Below are 21,264 nucleotides of genomic sequence, written 5' to 3'. Positions count from 1 at the left end.
AAACAACACTCTAGTTCTGCTTGATAAGTGTTCCGGTTTGCAGTTAGCGATGTTCCGACCATAGTCTGAAAACAAAACTAACAAATATCGCAGCTTCTCGATCTTTGATGAGCTTTAATTTTATTCTTATTTTGGTTTTTCAATGGAATATGGCTTCGTTGATTGTCACTGTCATATATCAGCCCGTGAGTTTGAAGAGGTAGGCTGTCAAATGTCTGACATGTTCCCTCTGATGGTGACTTTATTTAAACAGCTTTATAAATGTATTATAAAGATTTTTTAATCACTAGTGGAGTATTTAGGTGTGTGTGTGTGTGTGTGTGTGTGTGTGTGTGTACATAGCCCACATTGTAAATTTAACCTCAGTAGTTTTATTAATTTAGTCTAAACTATGCTAGGCTATAGACTGAACAGAAACCTTTAGCCTAACTTTCACTTTTTAGGATGAAATCTTTTTTTCGTGTTGTTTAGTTCACTTGTTGTTTACCTTTGTGCAAACAAATCAGTATACATATGTGTTTCTCTGCAGGATCTTGAGGTGGTGATTCACAGGACTACAGAGGTCAGTTCATCACAAACATGGTCTGAGTAGTTTGAAAGAGACACTGTAGCTGGGAGCTGCTCGATCTCAGGCCTTTACAGGCTGTAAACAGTGTTGTCAGACCAGTCATGGGATGGATAATACCACAAATACATGGCTAAAATATAACTTTATATATTTCACAGCTGTTCACATAGATTATGATGTTCATATTGTGGAGATCAGCGCACTAGCCAGGACATTCTTTATCTTATATCTGTGTGTGTGTGTGTGTTTAGGCCGGGGTAAAGACTCTGATTGCTGTTACAGAAGAAGTCGGAGAGTTTGACAGAGTTCTCCAGCTGCAAGACAGGTTTGTGTGCCTTCAAGGATATATATATATATATATATATATATATATATATATATATATATATATATATATATATATATATATATATAATAGACTTTTATTTTGTAGTGTGCCATGTCAGAGACATGTGAAATTTGTGCTGTTTAAAGACACAAAGGGATACATGCACTGTCTGCCTAGTGGAAATAGCAGAATCTGCAGGGAAACAGCGATTATCAGCGATATTTTTTAATTACTTTGTTGTGTCGTATCAAACAAGGATTTCCCCTGCCTTTATACTGTCAAAGGAAGAAGGTGGCACCCTCTGCTGACTCAGTTAACAAAAGAGAAACACAATAATACATCCCAGTTGTCAATCATTAAGCCTTTACTGTTCTTTGTGCTTTGCTTTAAGCACTTTTCTGTGCAATGACCCCCATCTGTGTCCTTTACCTTACACATGCAGTTTCCTAAGCACTTTATTGTGCAATGATCCTATACTGTATACAGTATATTATCTGCTTTACACATTGCTCTGTGCAATAAAACACCTTAAGGACATTTACAGATCCTATAGTTCAATTTCCCACAAATGTAAAGAATGAAAATATGTTTATTGTCACATACTCTTCTCAGCTTGACAGACTTCTGTTTATTATTCTGAGGTCTGTGTGTTGAATTATTGTCTCACAGTTATCCAGATCTGGTGGCTCCATGTTTTGGAATCCATCCATTGCAGCACAGCGGGGGGGCCGAGCAGCGTAGCGTGAGGCCTCCGGTAGCAAAACAACCTGCACTGCATTCACATTTTCATTATTTAACAATATTCATTGTAGGAAAGTGAGGAGAGTAACTGTATCCAGTCCACTCTGTGGTGTCCTGGGGGAGCAAAACAGAAGGCAGAGTCCCAAGTGCATGAGACAGAGAGATTGGAATAAAGTTTTATTTATTGTTCTTAATAAGGAATTATTGAAAATATTAAAATTCTCATATCAGTTCATACAACTCAACTATCACAGGGGATATCTAGGTTTTTGTTCTGATATTCTTTGCGTTTCATTTTGTCCCACTAATAATCCACTAGTGCATATTTCCAAAACTTCCAAAACATTTAACATTTGCCACAAATAACAGTCCAGTTACATTTTTGTAAACAGCTTTAATAAATAGGAATAAATCACAAAAGAATATGTTGAATTATGTTTGAACTAAATCCATAAAGAAGCTCTTTATGAAAGATGTATTTCTCCCAGGACCTGGACGCTGCCTTGCCACTGTTCTACAAACACAGAGAACGCCTTGTTGCAGTTGGAGAGGTACAGCAGACTCACACATTTGCACTTTTATATCTGTTGCTTCCTTATTTTAATCTTTGCCAACCTCAGTCCATCGTCACATTCTTTCTAATGCACTTGTACCCTTCCTTCTCAGTTAGCTTCTAACGCTGCAGTTCCCTCCTGTTGAGTAATGTGTGTGTTTTGTCAGAGCAGATTTCAAGCATCACAGGCTAAGTCAACAGTCCCACATTCCTGTTTCCATTATTTTTATGGATCAGCTCTGTGTGGTTCAAACACATTTTAGTTCATTTACAATATCAGGATGAGTATAAACGTTTTCACATATGGAGTTTTACCTGCAGTGTCCTGGCTGTTGATGTAATTGAGATTTTAAAGAAAAATATTCACTCTTGAATTTTTATGTGGAATAACCTCATTTTTAATTCTTCCACCACGTCTTCAGTAGGTGCCAATTTGTGTAGAAGCATGGTCATACTTGTAGCCGACCTCTGTTTTGCTGTTTCTTTCACACGTCTTTCAGTAAATCTCAAACACATTCTTGTAGTTTTCTGTCCATATTCTAACATTCAGTGTTTTCTGCTGCACATGACACAGCTCCTACAGAGAACCAGTGGCTCCTGGATGATGATGATTTTGCTTTTGGTTCCAGATTGGTTTAGACTTCACACCGTGGTGCGCGCCGACTCAGCAGGACAGAGACGACCAAATGACGGTGTTCGTTAAACAGCTCAACATTGCCAAGGAGCTGGAGCTTCCTGTGTGAGCACCCTATAAAATACTACATAATAATACAGTACAGAATGTAGAAGATAAATCGAGCCAGCCAAGTCACTTCTATTCATTTTATCTATTTATTATGTGACATACCTGCTGTCGAACTGAGATGATAAAGCACATGACCACTAAGGTGCTGCCACCACTCAGCAAATAAATCCATATCCATACTGATTAAATATGCACTCCCTGTCCACCTGACATATATGAGATCCTGAGTAATAACAGTTTGTGTTATCACACAGCACAGTTGGAAACAAACAGGAAAAAATCCAGACAAATGCTAATTATCATAATAATTCACATGGGGAAATTAGTGGATAATTATTTCCAATTGTATTTCCAATATATATTCCATAATATCAACATGACTGCAGGGAGAATGCAGATTCATTTTCTCTTTGTGCACAGGAACATCCACTCACGGTCAGCTGCCAAGGTCACGATACAGACAATGACAGAGCAAGGTGGGTGTTTCACTGTATTCACACAGCTGCACTCAGCAGACATTCAGAGAACCTGACTCACACCTGAATTCTCCTCAGGTGTAAAACACGCTCTGCTTCATAACTTTGCGGGGAAGCCGTCCACTGCTCTGGATGCTGTGAAGGCTGGTTATTTATTTTCCTTTCCACCTGCTGTCTGCAGAAACCAACAAGTAGGCATTCATTCATTCATTCTCTTGTGCATTAATTCACAGATATATTTCAAATGATCCAAGTATAGAAAAGAGTAGGAATCGTTCAGGCACATTAGCTTCTATCACCAGCATTTATAATTATAGTTTTTATTGACTGTATGTTCAAGCCACAAATGAAAATGAATAAGTGTGTAATAAATAGTAGTATTAGTAGTAGCAGCACAATGAGTAAATAAAGTGAATAACTGTGGAAATACATTGTGTGATATAGTGACAACAGTGGTAAAGTCTGAAGAAAAACCGGGAGGTCAAAGCTTGAAGAGATCTTTAGATGAGTGACAAGGTTAATTAGTGATACTGTTAATATTAATATCACCACACAGAGAGACAAGCTGATCAGACAGATCCCGCTGGAACACATCTGTCTGGAAACCGACTCTCCTGCTCTGGGGCTCGACAAGCATGTAAGTTTCACGATGGTTTGAATTCTGCATATTTAGACTCTGTGGCTCCAGTGTTGCTCCTCAGCAGGTGTTAATCTCCTCCCGTCTCGTTCTGCCTACCAGGTGAGGAACGAGCCCAGTAACATTGCTCTGTCCTGCCGGTACATTGCTCACGTCAAAGGTCTGTCACCACAAACTGTTCAGCTCGTCACAGCACAAAATGCCTACAGACTTTTTCCTAAGGCCAAAAGATGCTAACACACTTTCTGTGTGTCAAAATGTTGGTCTGAGGGTGGAGATGAAGGAAACCAAAATCACATCGGACAGACTAGGAATGACAGGAATTTAGTCACCTGCTAGTGGGTCTACATAAAATCCTTCCTGAATCAGTATCTTCTCTTGTTGCTTTGTGTTGTATTCTGGTTGAACACTGTTTATGGAAAAACACTCGGGTCATCAGACTACAGCTGACTACACAAGGTGGGATTTATCTGAAAGAGAAGAAGACAAAAGGCGACAGCTACATAACAAAGAACTGTCAAGACTTTCCAGTTAAATTAATTATAACTTAAATCATGTGTATCTGTAGGGGAGACCGGGGTTGGTTGTCACATTTTTTACTTTTTTACAGATTCCTCAAAAACCGTGACCCTAACATATTAACTTTCACTGGAAAATGAAAGGGTAAAGTGTCAGCTAAGAATAGAGTGTAATTACTTTCCATAACCTTTTTCTGTTCAAAACATATTGTCTTTTAAATACATCGTGTGCATTTGTGACAACCATCCCCGTTGTAGGGTTGGTTGTCACACACTATGGGGTTGGTTGTCCCTATGTATTTTAATGCAAAAAAACATTAAAAATACACAATCATAAAATTTAATTTAAAAATTTTATTTTATTAAATGCAAAAGCCTAATATCACATAAGAACATACGCAGGAAAAACTCTTTCCTGAAAGTGTTTTTTTAACCAATATATAACACTAGAAAGAACAACAGACAACAACAATACAACGATAACATTTAATTTATCTTGTCAGTCACTACCGGACCCAGAGTCACAGTTCTGACAGATATAGACCGATAGTCCAGGGGTGCAGTCCTTGTGTGCCCACTGTTTGCACATGATGCACTGCAACCATTTCTCCCTGGGGCGGCTGTTTGAGAAGGGCTCCACACACACCAAGCAGAAACATTCTTCTTCATCTGAGGATGACTCTGTATTCTGCTCTTTTCTTTTCTTACTTGTTCTTTTTGATGTCTTGCTCTTTTTCTTTTCAGTTTTAGAGAAGAGGGTCTTTTTCATTCTCTGCTGAGTAAATGTTTTTTCTGCCTCAATCCTCTCTTTCACTGGGGTATCTGTGAGTATGGAACTCGTCAGTTTTTTTCTTTTTCGCGTCTCCTTCCTGGGTCCAGCCTTTGGAAATGGCCTCAACTCCACTGGAGTAGTTACTCTATGTCCAGAGCTAGTGGGAAGGTCTGATGAATGGACAGTGTTAGTAGCCTGTGACTGGTGGATTGTAGGTGCCCCGTTCTGTGTGTAATTTAGCACCAATGCATCGGAAGCTCTGCAGGGGTCAGTATTTGGACGGTCAGTCACAAAGGCAGGAGCAAATGCCGACTGAGGGAACACCTCTCTATTGAGGGGATATATTCCACTTGCCTGGAAGCCTGCCTGAATGTTGGTCATGTTAACTGCAAGAGGGAAGGCTGCAGCTACAATTCTTGGTATTTCGTGAATGGTCATTGTTTTTCCTGGATTATTGAACATCCAGGCAGATGAGGCAGTGTTGATGTGCTTCTTCAATGGGCCAAAGACAGCCACATCCAGGGGCTGCAGGCGGTGAGAGCAGTGAGGGGGGAATGATAGCATCACAATCCCACTCTCTTTTGCATAATTAAGGCCATCGACAGAGAGGTGGGAGCTGTGGTTGTCCAGCAGCAGGAGACATGGCCTGTCTTTGCTGCACTTTGTGTGAACTACAAAATGCTTCAAAAAGTCTACAAAATGCTCCTCCTTCATCCACCCACTTGGATTTGCCCCTCCTGCACTTCCTGTGGGAGCAGAAATTAGAAAATGGTCAAAAAAGTTGACTCGCGGGAAAATAAAGAAGGGAGGTATACTGTTTCCAGTGGCGGAGACAGCACAGGACACAGTGACCAGGGTTCCCCTCTCAGCAGATGTCAAAGATCCCACCTGCTTGTAGCCTTTCCTGGCTACCACTTTGTTTGGTTTATGGACCGTGGTAACGCCAGTTTCATCCATATTCCAAATGGACTGGGGCTCAAACTGGTGTCTTCCCATCACCTCCTCCAAGTTGTCGAAGAACTGGTCCACATTATGCTTGTTAAAAGCTGTGGCACGTGAAAGGCTAGTGGCCTCCGGGGTCCTGATTGAAAGTGATGGATGTCTCTTTAGAAAGCCAGAGAACCAGTCTGCACCTGCCATCTTCTTCTCTGCCCAGTTTGTGCGGACTGCAACATTATTATGGACTGCATACATGTATGCAAGTTTGCGCACTTCAATAGGAGAGAGGCCAAAATAAATGTCCGATGCAGTGATGATGTACTCTGCCAAATGGTTTTCCTGTTCCTCACTGAAAACTGAACGATTTTTGAGATACCCTACTGGCAAGGATGGAAAAATTCCATCTCCAGCAACTTCAGCTGGACTTATTTTATTACAATATCTGGCCAGTGTTCGATAGTTTATCTGAAATTCTTTAGCCATTCCTCTGATTGATTTGTTGTGCAGCTTCACCTCTCTGACTGCCCTGAGCATTACATCTGGTGGAGTCTGTCCGTTCTTTGTCTTCCTCACAAACTTTCTGCCCATTTTTCTATTTAAAAAGAACAAAAAGGGTCTGGTAGGTCACACCATGCATGTCTATTTAAATGAAGGGGTTGGTTGTCACATGTGACAACCAACCCCGAAGAGAATGTGACAAGCATCCCCAACTGGACTTTTTAGCTAACATCAAAGCTAGCAGCTACATTTTTTAGCGTAGCATAGAAAAAAACTATGTAAAATATAGCTAACACTTCAGGCTTTTAACTGGTAATTATTATTTTTTTATGAACTTATTTTCTTATAAACTATATGAAAATTTTCACATTGTAAAAAATGTCCATTTTCCCATGAAAAAAACTAAAAGTTTTCTCACCTCAGTATAAAGTGTGTTAATGCAGAAAAGTCATAGTAGGTGATCTTTGACCCAAATTCCTGAAAATCTGGCGGTAAAAGTTTTTAACAGCGCCCCCTAGCGACCGAGTTATAATCAATGTGACAACCAACCCATGTGACAACCAACCCCGTTCTCCCCTACTGTACACGTAAAGTGTAATACAAGTGTTTATTGTTCAGGACAATAAATATCATTAACACTTTCTAACTGCATTATTATACAAACCTATGGCAGCTCCATAGACACTACAATGGGGATGTAGTAATATAAATAATCTTATTTACTAATAAGTACATAGTGAGTAATACTCCATGTGTAGGATGGTTATAGTTTGTAAATGTTAAACAGAGCTTCAAGTATGATTTGGACAATATAAAATGAATCATTGTCTCTGTTACAGTGGGCTCATCTCTTACAGCTGTCTTCAAAGTGCCTTCTCTCTGGAAGATTTGTCGGGGGGGGCCTCTCGGTGCGCGCCGCCCTGCGCTGCGGTCCGGCAGTCAGAGCGGTGAGCAGCACCGGGCTGGTCTGCAGGTGACTCCGGTAGTGCCTCCTCTCAGCTCTCTCCCAGGACTGTCGGGGGGTCATCTCCACCTGACACCACGTCTCTCTGCTCAGATTCAGCTCCAGAAGAGCTCGCTCATCAGCTCCAGACATAGTTTGATATTTTTAACCTCAGCTTTTCTTTTTAGTTTCTTTTCTACTAAATTATCCAAAGTGGAGTTTGTTTGCATGTCTGCATCTCCACAGCAACGGGAAACTCAGAGATCCTTTATGTTCAGCAGGATGATTACTCCATCAAGAGTTTAAACACTGCTTTCTATACAATATCTGACATATATAAATTATGGGATGTTGTTGTTTTCTCACTCCTACTTTTAGTTTTGCTCCTCTCTTCAAAAATAAGCCATAAACTCAGTAATATCATTTGTTTAATACACACTTTCAACTGTTGACTCATGTACGCGCCCCCAGAAGTATCATGTAATAATGATGATTTATCAAATGAAACTTTATCTGCATTAATGATCAAAATGCTGAAATCATGTGTGCAGTTGGTCCCTGAAAACAGAAACAGAGTGAGAGCTCACTTCACTCATACCAAGGCTACCTGAATAAAAAGGTAATTTGATCTACCTGGAAAAACACCTGATGACTGAAGGACTTCAGTTGCTATGGAAATAAGATCAGACCTGTAGGTGTCTACATTTCAGCTCACTGAAGCGTTTTGTTGTTGTTGTTTGGAGTTTTTATTAACTTCAGACCCATCAAACAGTTTACGGCACAACATAAAAATAAATATACTGATAGATGTTTATTTATAAATAGCTCAGCCCCTTGTTGCCACCGACCCTACAGCATCAGCAGTAGGTGGGATGGAACAATTTGGGACGTTACTGTGAACCTACGAGCAGCTAACACCACCTTAAAATCATTTCTTTGCTGACTTCATGTAATTTGACTAAGCACCCTGCTGCCTGATGTCGCTGCTGGGTGTGGCTGCAGGTGCAACAGAACATAAAACAGGAACAACAGGGCCACGGGACTCAGTATATCAAATGAATTCATCTGAATTTTATGTTTAAATACTCCACATGACGACACCAGCTGCTACACACCTGCTGTAGGTTATGGCACCACCCTGACTCCAGCTGGTTCTGCTATCGTACAGTAAATGTATAGTTGCACAGGACATGCGGAGCTAAACTCTCAGTTAGTGTTTGGTTGCAGATTCTCATTTGTCCAGCTCGTCTCCACTGAAGCTAAGTGCACGTCTCAGGCTGAGGTTCTGTCAGGTAACACAAAGAGCAGCACATGAAGTGTGTGCAGACGTGTTTCTGATCTCCAGGGAGATAAAAGTGTCTCCTGGGTGATTCCCCTTCTTTCACAACATACACAAACTTGTTATCTTACAAAGTCCTACATCATGATGTTCCATATTATTTTCTTGAGACAGAGATATTAACACCCTACATTTGGTGATTTGTGTCCTACAGACCAGTCCTGATCAGAGCTCCGTGTGGAGATACAGATTTATGTTTAGATCCAACATTTACCAATAAGGAATTCAATGAGTGTCCTGTATATGAAGTGCGACTCACCTGTGGGACTTCAGTGTGCAGCTTGTCCCAGTGGGTCAAACAATGATTAGGATTAGAGCAGATAATGACCCGAGCATATGGACAGACTAACTGGAGGATATGGAACAAGAAGCAACAGAGAATTCAGATCTAAATGTGTTTTTATTGATATTGTTCAATATCCACTGGTGATGTGATGTGTTATATTACTTTAATCTAAATGAGTGGATGTTGTAATAACATGTCTCACTGTAGTTCCTCTCAGCCTCCACATGGTCACAGATTACGTTCACACCCCGGCAGCAGACAGTTGTACAAGCTGTTGCTCTATTGGCTCATGAGCATCGGAAGGCCGTGTGTCAGCGGCTGAACAAAAGATAAAGAGGAAACCAGGGGGAGACGCGCAGGACGCAGCATGCTGCCTCAGAGATGTGGAGAGCAGGAGGAGCAGGAGGAGCAGAGCGGAGCAGGGAGCGTTAAAGCAGCTTCTTTCAACGTGTGTCGAGTCTGATCTGGTTTATTTCAGTGGCTCCTGAGCTGTGAAGCATCAGTCTCCGAATGAGGAAACCGCTCTGTGCTCCTCGCTTCCTGCTTCGCCCCTAGCTCTCACCTCTCACCTCTCACCTCTCGACGCAGCAGCGGAGAAAACAAGACATAAAACAGCAGACTCGCATCATGGTCGCCGGAGAGCTCGTACAGGAGCATCTGCGCGCTGATGCCGGCGCACCTGACGACATCACGGTCGACGGGAAGCCTCCCGAGTCGGACGGAGCCGCCGAGCGATGCGCGGAGACGACGTACGGAGCGACGGAGGAGGACGCGGAGCGGGAGCTGGAGCAAGAGAAGGAGGTCCCGCCGGATGAAAGAGAGGCGATGCTGCCCAACGGAGGAGGAGGAGGAGGCGATGCGGGGGAGGAGGAAGGGGAGAAGCCAGAAACGAGGCTGTTCCGGCGCCGGTTCGCCGTGCTGACCGTGTTCAGCCTGTACTCTCTGGTGAACGCCTTCCAGTGGATCCAGTACAGCATCATCACCAACGTGTTCACTGACTATTATGGGGTGGACAATGACAAGATAGACTGGCTCTCCATCGTCTACATGGTCGCCTACGTGCCCCTCATCTTCCCGGCCACCTGGCTGCTGGATCGGAAAGGTCTGCGCCTCACGGCCCTGCTGGGCGCCGGCCTCAACTGCGGCGGCGCATGGCTCAAGTGCGCCAGCGTGAGCCCCGAGCTGTTCGGAGTCACCGTCATCGCGCAGGTCGTCTGCTCCGTGGCGCAGGTGTTCATCCTCGGCCTGCCCTCCCGCTTAGCCTCGGTGTGGTTCGGACCGCAGGAGGTTTCCACTGCGTGCGCCACGGCCGTGCTGGGGAACCAGGTCAGGGTGTGGGCGACTAGTGTGTGTGTGTGTGTGTGTGTGTGGCCATGAGTATTGATGACTGATCGATGACTTTATGTTAGAGTCTGAACAGACAGATGATAAAATAAACTGTAATAGAGGAGTTTATAACATCCTGCAGTCCATAAATCCACAGACATAAAGATTATGAAGATGATTGAATTTATGACATAAAACATGTTTCAACACTATTATTACAGAACAGCAGTGCTTCATTACTGAGCTGCTCACCCTGATGTTCATGTAGATGTGTTGTTTGTTTTGTTTGTAGTTGGGAACAGCCATTGGCTTCCTGCTGCCTCCTGTTCTGGTTCCTGTGACGCCTGGTAACCTTGAACTGACAGGTCACAACATCAGCATCATGTTCTACGGCACAGCCGCTGTCTCCACGTTCCTCTTCCTCCTCACAGTTATAGGTATTCACACACACACACACACACACACACACACACACACACACACACACAGGCACTGTATAGATTTGTGGAGAACTTCTAAACGTGTGGGGACGTCCAACGCTTTGAGGGTTACAGCTCTTTGCATCAACGTTGTATTGTGCTTAACAGAAGTAAAGGGTGGAGTTAGTGGTGGGTGGAGAGGGTGACTAAACTATTTCCTTATCAGACCTGTTCTGACTGTTTCAGTCACGAAACAATATGCAAACACGCAGCGCTGAATCTGTTGCTGTGGTTTAAACTGCTGCTCAAATGTGGAACACAAGAAGAGACAGAGGAGAAAAAAGCAGGATGACGTGACCCCTGATCCTGTATCACACAGAGACCATGAAAACACAACTGTAGACATGATTCTTGTTATGTGAACTGAACCAGTTGTCTGTTCATCCGTGGTTGTAACAGTATATCATGACCCAAACTTTACTGTTTCTGTGTTTGCTTCAGTCATAAAGGACCGTCCTCCGCTGCCTCCCAGTCAGGCCCAGGCTGTCCTGCCTGACTGTCCTCCTGAGGATTACTCCTACAAACAGTCCATCGTCAACCTGATAAAGAATAAAGCCTTTGTCCTCCTGCTCATCAGCTACGGTGAGCACCAGTACCAACAGTAACATTTACTGTAGAACACATCTTATCTCCCAGAGTAGCATCAGTACAAGGTAAAGATCTGCAGGGTAATGAGTCCTGACACTGTCCCAGAGGTTTTCAGAGAGAGATGGGGAAAAAACCATAGATCAGTATGAAATGTAATTTAGCTTTTCTTTGTGCTTCATGTGCAGTAATATTACTTTTACTAATATCACAACTGTATCTCTGCTGTCCGTGTTGGTATTTAGTGCAACTGCTGCTACTTTAGTACTGTTATTAGCACTGTCACTACATTTACCCTCTCAGTACTGCACAACACTGCACAGTGAGTGAGGTTGAAAATGCTGTGATGTCTGTCACATATTTCACATAACTCCATAGGTGACAGACACACACACACACACACACTTTGAGCTGTCTGTAATGATAGGTTTCAACCTAACTAGCAGGAAGTCCAGTTTCTGAGACACTTCAACAGTCTATAACTTGAGTTTGAAGGTGGAGATGTTTTGAAACGCCTCAGCCAATCAGACGCAGACACACACATTGAGCAGTCGTGTGTGGGAGAGACAGGAAGCGGCTGTGAACTGTAGGTGACTGTAGAATTTGCTTTGAAAACATCCGAATCCAACTCAGACATATTCAACTTAAGCTGAAGTTGTATACTGATTCACTCAGTATACATCACAGACGTGCTGCAGCTAACTGGACCCTCTGCTGACTCCTTGTTTGTGTTTGTGTGCAGGTATATTGACCGGTTCCTTCTACTCTGTCTCCACACTTCTCAACCAGATGATCATGGCCTGCTATGAGGTAACAGCTGGAAGTCAAAGAGGAAATGAAAAGATCTTGAATGTCGTGATCCCACCTGGGAAACAGTCAGTTTAAATCTATGACTGGAGCATCGACCACTACAAATAAACTGAACAACGTGTTCATGCACTGTTCAGGTTTTAAATGTACATAAAAACAAAGAGGTGGAGGCTGAATGGTGGATGGAGAGGAGCCGAGACGGAGAGAGAAAAGAACAGAGGAACTTCTGATGGCTTTGAGGAGACATGAGTTTATTGTCTGAGGCTCTGAATTCATTAGCTGCTTTCACGCATGCCTGCTGCCCACCATAACACTGTCAGCACACACACACACACACAGACAAACACACACAGACAGAGGGACACAAGACAGAGAGCGATTCACTCTAAAACACGTCTCCTGTCTTCTCTCTTTCTATTTCATCTTTGTTCATTCTGCTTTTCTTAAGAACTCACACTATCCCAATCACACACTCACCGAGAGATGCTCACCCTTTCATGAACTTGTAAAACTTTCTTTCCGTTGAACCGTCAGATGATTTTCCAGCTCTCTGCCACCATGTCATGCGACAGGCTTATAGTCCACATGTCAGGGGGAACCTTTGAGTTTCTGCTGAGATTTGATGAATTTAAAGCCTTTTAGTCAGCTCTTTGTTCTCACTAAATCTCTTATCCTCTTCTCTCGGCCTCAGAATCAGGAGCTGAACGCTGGGAGGATTGGTTTGACCCTGGTTGTTGATGGGATGGTCGGCTCCATCCTCTGTGGGCTGTGGCTGGACCGCACAAAGATGTACAAGTAAGCCACACAAACTGCTGGTTCTCAGCTAACGTCCTAATAGATTCTGAAGAAATGATGTAATAAATGATGACATACAGACCTAAATACATGTTTTATAGTCTGGTGGACAGTAATGAAAGATAATATTTACCATTAAACATCTCACGTCTGTCATAATAACAAGTGGTGTCTCGGGTTGTCGTCAGGGATCTGTGCAGGCACCTGTCTTTATGGAACAGGGTCATGTTGAAACAGGAACCATTGCCACAAAGTTGGATGAAGATATTTTCTAATATTAACACAGTTAATAACAATTTAATAAGAATTTAGTTGATTGGAAATGAGATGACCCACACGTCCACACTTGTTCACATACTCTCTGACTCAACACAGCCAGTGCTGCTGGAGGGACGATGCTATATAATGCTAAACTACTCAGAGGTAATTAGGAGAATCTGTTTATCGTGATTGGGAGACGAGTGGGAGGTAAAGGAATGCTGCGCGGGGCGAGGATGATAACGCTGTAACAAATATTTCTCTGATTAACACACTTCAGGTTTTTATCTGTGAACACGAGGAAATGATTTGCTTGTTGTGTTTGTGCTGCTGTTTCACAGGATAACCACTCTGATTGTGTACGGCCTGTCGTTTCTAGGGATGGTGGTTTTCACCTTCACTCTGGACCTCAGCAACATCTACTTGGTCTTCTTCACTGCTGGAGTGCTTGGGTACGATTGTAGTATCAGTATACCCTTTAAGCTATATATTATATTATATTATATTATATTATATTATATTATATTATATTATATTATATTATATTATATTATATTATATTATATATTTAGATTACACGTTGTGCAGCTTTGTTATCTTTCCAGGCTGTACAGTATCACATTGTCCCAGCGTTTGTCCTTGAAAGCTGGGGAGGGGGCCCAACATGTTACACGCTACCTCATAAACCATCTCTAGTTATGTCAGAGGACTCATAAAGACTGAGGACTCTGCACAGTTTGCACAACGTGTTCCCTCCTTCACACGTTAGGTCCATTAACAGCACAGAGCTGCAGCGGCCGACACATTCATGTGAAGATTTAAGTAGCAAAACTGCAAAACTGTACATGCAGAACATAAACAGACAAAGGTTGTAATGTAAATAGAATTAAACTGGATTTGTGATGGTGTGATATTTCCATAAAGACCCAGAAATAAATGTTTGATATGTTAAATAGACCATCATTCTTTTTGTAGGTGTCTGGCAGGGAAAGTGACTTGTTGCTCCTCGTGCTTTTATTGAAAACTTTCATCACCTCTTATTACCTGTAAAGTTATGGTTCCTTTCTTTCCCCTCTCAGATTCTGGGTTTCTAACATGTGTATCTTTAACCATCTGACCTTTAAGTTACATCATCCTGCAGCTTTGATTTCGCAACTACACCAGCACACTACAGGAACAGTCAAGAAACACAGTGTCTCTTTGTCATTGTTGCAGGTTTAAACACACCTGCCATAGTCAGGTAGATAGGTTTACATGTAAATAAATGTGTCAACAGAGATGATTAAGAACATGAGTAACAGTTCTCTGTGTAAAAAGCCATAATGTGATATGACTTTCAGTTTTTGAAGGAGAAGGGCCTGAGCATCCTCACAAATAAAATAACACACAACCTTTTCTGATTACAAGTTTCACGGACGGTTTTGTGACATCACATGTTCATATTATTCTGATCTTATATCGTTCTGAGTGTCTCTCGGATGTAGAGATTTCAGTTTATGGATGAACATTGTGCGGCAGCGTCATCATATTTAAACAACTAGACAGTTTGTTCCATTTTATTTAGTCTCTTAATTCCTGTGACTTATCAGTCAAACATGTGTTTCAGGTTCTTCATGACTGGTTACCTTCCTCTGGGCTTTGAGTTTGGAGTGGAGATCACCTACCCAGAGTCTGAAGGAACATCGTCAGGTCTCCTCAATGCTTTCGCTCAGGTAATTGCGATGTTCCTCCAAAGTGTCCTACGGCAGAACTTTAACATCAATAAGTCTTTATTTGATCATAAAAAAGCAGTTTTGAGTGTGGTTGTGGTGAAGTGATGTTATTGCCCATCTGAGTGATGATATCTAATGTGATGTGTGTGTTTTCTGCAGATATTTGGCATCATTTTCACCCTGATTCAGGGCAAACTGACCACAGTTTACAGTCCACTGATCGGAAACATCTTCCTCTGTGTTTGGATCTTTATTGGAACACTGCTCACTGGTAGGCCCTGTGTGTGTGTGTGTGTGTGTGTGCACGTTTTAACTTGTGTGTGTCGAACTGGAATTAGAAATGTAATAATTTTTTGTTGTCTATTTCAGCCTTAATCAAGTCAGAACTAAAAAGACACAACGTCAACATGGGAGCAAACAGCAACCACCTGCAAGCAGTAAGTTCACAAAAAGTGGGAAAGTCCGTCGTTCGTTCGTGTCCCTGTAGCGTGACGGGTTCATCCCTGGTTGGCACTTTCTTCTCACTGGCTTCTTTATAACGAGACAGATTCTTGAACGTTTCTCTACTTTCCCTGAACAGAGTCCTCTTTCAGTTTGGGTACTAAGTCTTTTCCTCCCGTCTTTGGAACTGCTCCATAAAAACTATCCCCCAAACAGAAACAGCTAGAAAATCCTGTAACCTCATCACCAGCTGATTATCTCTAGTGATTTCTGAAGGTGTTCATCCAAGCATTCTTCAGGCAAGGCAGGGCGTTAAATCTGCCTCAGCGCTCTTCAATCAGTCTTTATTCCACCTTCCCACCATCCTGCTGAGTTACAGTTCTTGTGACCTTTAGAGAAGGCAGTTCATAGAGTACATCTTCACTGTCCTCTTCTCCCTCAGCTCAGACATTTTCCTGAGAGTTCACACAAACTATTTTAAGGTTTACAAGATGAACGACAAAATAGAAAATTTGAAAATAGCTTGAAAACTCTCTATTTGCATTTGAAGGATTTATGTATGTTCAGACAAATTCTACACTTCTGAACACATTTGGAGACTTGTTTCAGATTTTTATTAATAGAAATATCTGGCTCTGCTACAGTCTTCATTTTAAAGGTTCACTTACCAAATATCTGTGCTGTCACAGGTTAAATCTCCTGACTATGAACACTAAAGGCATTTCTTTGACAGCTGTGGACACATTTGTTATGTAATCAAGTCTGTGTTCTTGGGCACAGAAGATGCAAAGACCAGAGACACAGGTGTGAATTGTTCATCAGTTAGTTTTGTGTTTCACGGTTCATGGTTGAGAATGAAGATTATTGTCTGCTCTAGTTCTGTAATTGATTTGACCATTACTCAGCTTATGTCTGGCCTTTAGGGATATTCTGCCTATTACATCCCCACAGTTTATTAAAATTAAGGACCCTGGTCTTGTGCTCTGCTCAGGTTCACTGAGTGATTATTTGTGTGTCCAGTCATTCCTCAGTAAGTTGGTCTCACTCGTCCATTTTTGAGTTCATGCTCAAGACAACAGGCAGTTTCAGTTTTTTCAAACTGTGGTCTTGGCTCAAATGTCATGTGACATGATAGCAGATCAGATACTGGTCCAGATCTGGACTGGAATCCTCTTATTTGGTGTATTGGGTTGGTAACTCCTACACACTGAAAGATAACTGAAAAAATGTGTTGTAGATAAAGAATGACTGTACAACCACACGGCCTGTGTCTCACCTCAGATTCACTATATGTAGAGATACTGTGGAGAAGGTTTTGGAACAAATTTGCATTTTTCTCTAGTTAGAAATTCAGAAACAAATACCAGTAAGTGCTCAGCAAGAGGTGATCTGATTGTCTAACCAGGTCTTTTATTATTTAGGACTCTGTTCACAGCAGAAACAACCTGTCCTTGATTCCTTTATTACTCTTCGGAGGCACAGGGAGTGTTTGCTGATTGTTTAAATGTATTTTTCCTCCTCTGTTCTAGCTTCCTACTAAGTGTCCGGAGGACTGCCCTTCAGAGAAGAAAGCCAACGGAGTCAAGCTGGAACCATCAGTCAGTTTCTCTCGTGAAACCTCAGTGTGACCCTGCACAGACACCAAAAAGCAGGAGAACCAAGAAGCTCTCTGCGCTGCCCTGGGAAACATGTTGGCACAGAACTCTGTGAAGCACCTAAAGCTGCGACTGACTTTCATGCCAAACATAATGTCGTAAATAATTGGAAAGCTGGAAGGTTTGGATTGGAGTAAAGCCAAACCAAGCACAGCCACAACTTAAAGTGAATTCATGCCAAGTGGGTGAACGATGTGGTGGAGAGTGTTGGTTAAAACTCCCCCTCTGCAGAAGGATCACTTGCACAGACAAGTGCATGAATTTTACATAACTTTGGGTCCGAGCTCATTGTGGACGAGTAAAACTTATGCAATTAATGACAAGTAGAAGAAACTCCGCTGCACTTTATTTGTATGTTAGGTGAATCTAATTGCATCTAATTCCTGGATCATCATCATCATCACAAAGTGCTGTAGCTAAAACAAAATATCCCCGGGCCTCTAGAGGGATCGCAGCACCAGGTGAAGTCTTTGATTTGTTCTTGTCAGAAGTGTCCTGGAGGAAGTGAACCAGTCTGACTTGTACTGCAGCTGTTCTCCACACATCTGCACAGGCCCAGCGGTTCCTGAGTTTACTTGAATGACTGCATGACGATCTGAGCTGCAGTAGAAATGAGTTCTAGCTATGGGACATTTGGTTCCTTCTTTACATATAGTGGTTGTGGCAGTAATTCCAGTTTAGCTGTAGTTCACTTTGACTCTGAATCTCTGTTGATGGGGCTTTGAATTTGGAGAGTCTACTTCATTTGGTTTGCGTGCATTTCATACAGACTCGAAGCAGCTGCAGATTATTTAGCATGATTCGTTTTAATTTGCACAATAGAAGGTGGACATCCGCAGTAGTTATATAACAGTCCCAGGAGGTTGGGCCAAAAGTACAAGGAGGCGTCTTACACAGCTGACATCACATCGAAACTCACCCTGACAGTCTCATGGGTTTTGATTTGCAGCTTCTTTTTGACACAGGTTTACATGCTACTGAACCTTCTGTTTGCTGGGATACATTCACTCTAGAGTTGAATTCCTTCACTGTGCCTGACTGTGCCTACCTGGCACAACAAGAACAGCTCAGCACCGCCAGGATAACCTGGCTCTGTCACTCTGTTGATGTCCATCGACTGAGGCGAAACCGTTAATTGATTTTGGCTTTTGTGTAGTTTAGATGTATCCCTGATCGTTTCCTGTCTCTTCCTTCCCTTGATTCAGCATCACAGAGGAACAGATGGAGAGTAGCAGAAGTGAAGGAAGGTTCGTTAAGATCAGTTTGTTAATTATTCTTTTATTAAAGAAATTCTATTTTTAAATGTGAGGTATTAGACTTCTGGGTCTTTAGTAATATATTATTAATAATATATTAATAATATTTATTAACTAGCTTCTTGTATCCATTGCATTTTTTTATTAAGTCTAAATGTGAAATAGTTGCCATCACACTAAGTTTTAACAAATGAACGAGTGCCAGACTGACTAGGATTAAAGAAATTATGACATTACAGGAGAAGAAACCTGTCTGCTGTAGTTCGATAGAATATGCTGTGTGTAATAATTGTACAGTAGATTCCTCACAACACAAATGAGCTGCGATTTCCTACAAAACAACTATGGACCAAACAGAATGTGGACATGTTCTGAGTTCAGTGCACAATAAGAAACAAACGCACAACAAGTTTTGTATGTTGTTTTTAATGTTGACTTCTGCTCAGTGAGAATCTGTGTCTCCACCAACTCAAGCTGCTGCCAGTGAGAGGTGAGGTTGAATTTAGCACCATCTTGTGGGGTTTCTACAGTAGTAACGGAGCAAGTTGAGAGAGACAAGGAAGCACAAAGTCTTCTGTTCTGTCTGTGTTAATTTATACTTTCAAATATACATGTTCATTTTATTTCTGTCAAGTAAAAATGAACTTGTCGAAGGACTTTTTGCTCTCTGTTGCTTTATTTACCACTGTCCAAATCAAAAATTTTACATTTTGTTTACTTGTATGTGAACATTGTATTTCGATCCAAACACAAACAGGAAGTGTGAAACTTGACAAAATAAGAGCATGAGAAATGCACAGTATGACACACTACCAAAATCTGTTTCACTCATTTTTAGTTGTTTAGTTATTGTTTTAATTTGATCTATAACCTTTGTAAAACATGAGATGAAAAGTAACTGACTAAATGTACTCAAATACTGTATTCAAGTACCCTTTTTACATTTAGTTCTTGTACTGAAATTTGGAATTTGAGTATTTCCTGCTACTTTCTGATTAGTTTGTACAACTCCAGAACAGGTATTTGTTAACTTAAGTTATAGTTACTTGTTACTTTGCTGAATTACGTAGATTAATAAAACTAAATGTAAACACATAAATTGTGGTCATGAGTCAAACTAAGACAAAACTTTTTAAATTAAATAAATAAATAAATTTTAAAAAGTGAGTGCAACATTTTCAGCTTCTGTTCTGGTTTAGTGATGTTTTATGAGTTATTGTCATCTCAAAGAAGTGCGTGAGAATATTTTGCCATCTTAACTGTACAATATTGGCAAAGAAGCACTTTACTGTATTTTGTCATAACATCCATTTCTTACATTCAACATACAATATGCTCCACAAGCAGTTTTATTTTTTTCTTGTTTGAAAATACTTGTTGGTTCTACTTTTATGAAGCCAGTTTAAATATTTAATTTGTATATGTGTGGGAATGTTTGACTGTTTTTAGTTCCTCTACAGCACTGATGTCTCTGATTAATTTGTGAACAGTTTCTAGTGAATGACACTGAGTGCAGTTACGAAATGGTTAATTACAAAAGAATATTTTCTAACCTTTAATCCTGGATGTACTGTTCACTGACATAAAACTATGTATGTTTGTTAATTGTTACCTGTCAAAGTGCTGTAGTTTAAATCATTTTCAAAGCAGCTCACTTTGTGTGATGTTGGTGCAACTGGTCTGCATCAGTATTGGAAACTCTCTATATGCAGATGACATCTCGCTCTACATTTCTGTTAAAATCAAGAGTAAAATCATAAACATAAAACATTTTACACCAACATCTTTCAGTGTTTTTATGTTGACTCTAAAGTGTCAGTGTTTTACACACACAGAATGAAAACAGGGAACAGTTATTAATAACCACATTGTCATTGTGGTCTGGAAACCAGCAAAGGCATTTTTTAAAGGCACTGCTGTTTCACTTCAACACATTCTGTCAGGTTGTACTGTACTGTACTGTGTACCCACACTGCACCAATGTCACAATTGTCAGGGTGTTAAATTAACATCTTTGAGCAGCATCGTATGATGAAGCTACAGATAACAGTAGATGAAAGTACACTCAGCAGCTAACGAGTACCTGAATCAAGTCTCCAAGTGGAAACTTCTTCTTCTCGCTTTTCCCATCAGGGGTCGCCACAGCGAATCATCCTTTTCCACCTCACTCTATCATGAACATCTTCTACCCTAACACTAGCCAACCTCATGTCCTCTGTTATAACATCCATATATCTCCTCTTTGGTCGTCCTCTTGTCCTCCTGCCTGGTAGCTCCATCTCCAACATCCTTCTACCAATATACTCACTATCCCTCCTCTGAACATGTCCAAACCACCTCAGTCTGGCCTTGCCACAGCACAGTAAACTATGAAAATGTAAGAACCTACTGTGCTGCTCGCACACAATCCAGCACTAAGTAACAAGGAGCCAATGTCATTGTTATCATTTGAGGTATGATCCGTGATCTAAGATCTGCTTTGAGATAAAATTATTATGTATAACTGCTTCTTGTTTTCGACTGTAAATGATGCAAGAATCACTGTCACATGACTTGTTATTGCAATCAAATATTTAGTTTTATATATTTGAAAATTATCTGTTT

General features: G+C 41.3%; 3 protein-coding genes and 1 long non-coding RNA gene across 7 annotated transcripts; 2 read left to right on the top strand and 2 right to left on the bottom strand.

Annotated features, from left to right (window-relative positions):
* The first annotated feature begins 35 nt into the window (after positions 1–35).
* Positions 36–4,609, top strand: tatdn3 (TatD DNase domain containing 3). 3 transcript variants are annotated; one of them, XM_026340875.1, is made up of 10 exons: positions 36–199; positions 530–562; positions 820–893; positions 1,566–1,638; positions 2,126–2,188; positions 2,820–2,929; positions 3,356–3,411; positions 3,490–3,602; positions 3,968–4,048; positions 4,151–4,609. In XM_026340875.1, the coding sequence occupies exons 1-10, from the start codon at positions 143–145 to the stop codon at positions 4,283–4,285; spliced, it is 795 nt and encodes a 264-aa protein (XP_026196660.1). In that variant the 5' UTR covers positions 36–142; the 3' UTR covers positions 4,286–4,609. The 3 variants fall into 3 exon arrangements, with proteins under 3 accessions (XP_026196660.1, XP_026196659.1, XP_026196661.1); XM_026340874.1 differs by having other exon boundaries at positions 1,566–1,650; XM_026340876.1 differs by lacking the exon at positions 2,126–2,188 and having other exon boundaries at positions 1,566–1,650.
* A 5-nt stretch (positions 4,610–4,614) lies between these two features.
* On the bottom strand, positions 4,615–7,352 carry LOC113149044. 2 transcript variants are annotated; one of them, XM_026340871.2, is made up of 2 exons: positions 6,567–6,600; positions 4,615–6,534 (listed from the first exon to the last, which is right to left on the bottom strand). In XM_026340871.2, the coding sequence occupies exon 2, from the start codon at positions 6,530–6,532 to the stop codon at positions 5,066–5,068; it is 1,467 nt and encodes a 488-aa protein (XP_026196656.1). In that variant the 5' UTR covers positions 6,533–6,534; positions 6,567–6,600; the 3' UTR covers positions 4,615–5,065. The 2 variants fall into 2 exon arrangements, with proteins under 2 accessions (XP_026196656.1, XP_026196655.1); XM_026340870.1 differs by having other exon boundaries at positions 4,615–7,352.
* Positions 7,353–9,543: 2,191 nt separating this feature from the next.
* On the top strand, positions 9,544–19,584 carry flvcr1 (FLVCR heme transporter 1). The gene is made up of 10 exons (XM_026340872.1): positions 9,544–10,669; positions 10,962–11,106; positions 11,590–11,730; positions 12,476–12,543; positions 13,235–13,338; positions 13,938–14,048; positions 15,203–15,308; positions 15,468–15,579; positions 15,678–15,745; positions 17,279–19,584. The coding sequence occupies exons 1-10, from the start codon at positions 9,971–9,973 to the stop codon at positions 17,375–17,377; spliced, it is 1,653 nt and encodes a 550-aa protein (XP_026196657.1). The 5' UTR covers positions 9,544–9,970; the 3' UTR covers positions 17,378–19,584.
* On the bottom strand, positions 10,634–13,228 carry LOC113149047. Its single transcript, XR_003297540.1, has 3 exons — positions 13,035–13,228; positions 10,922–11,027; positions 10,634–10,755 (listed from the first exon to the last, which is right to left on the bottom strand). It is a non-coding gene; the product is annotated as an uncharacterized LOC113149047 (long non-coding RNA).
* Positions 19,585–21,264: the final 1,680 nt, after the last annotated feature.

This window comes from Anabas testudineus, chromosome 24, assembly GCF_900324465.2.
Source record: "Anabas testudineus chromosome 24, fAnaTes1.2, whole genome shotgun sequence".
Taxonomy (NCBI): Eukaryota; Metazoa; Chordata; class Actinopteri; order Anabantiformes; family Anabantidae; genus Anabas; species Anabas testudineus.
The sequence above is the reverse complement of the archived record's forward strand: the minus strand, read 5'-3'. Positions and strand labels throughout refer to the sequence as shown.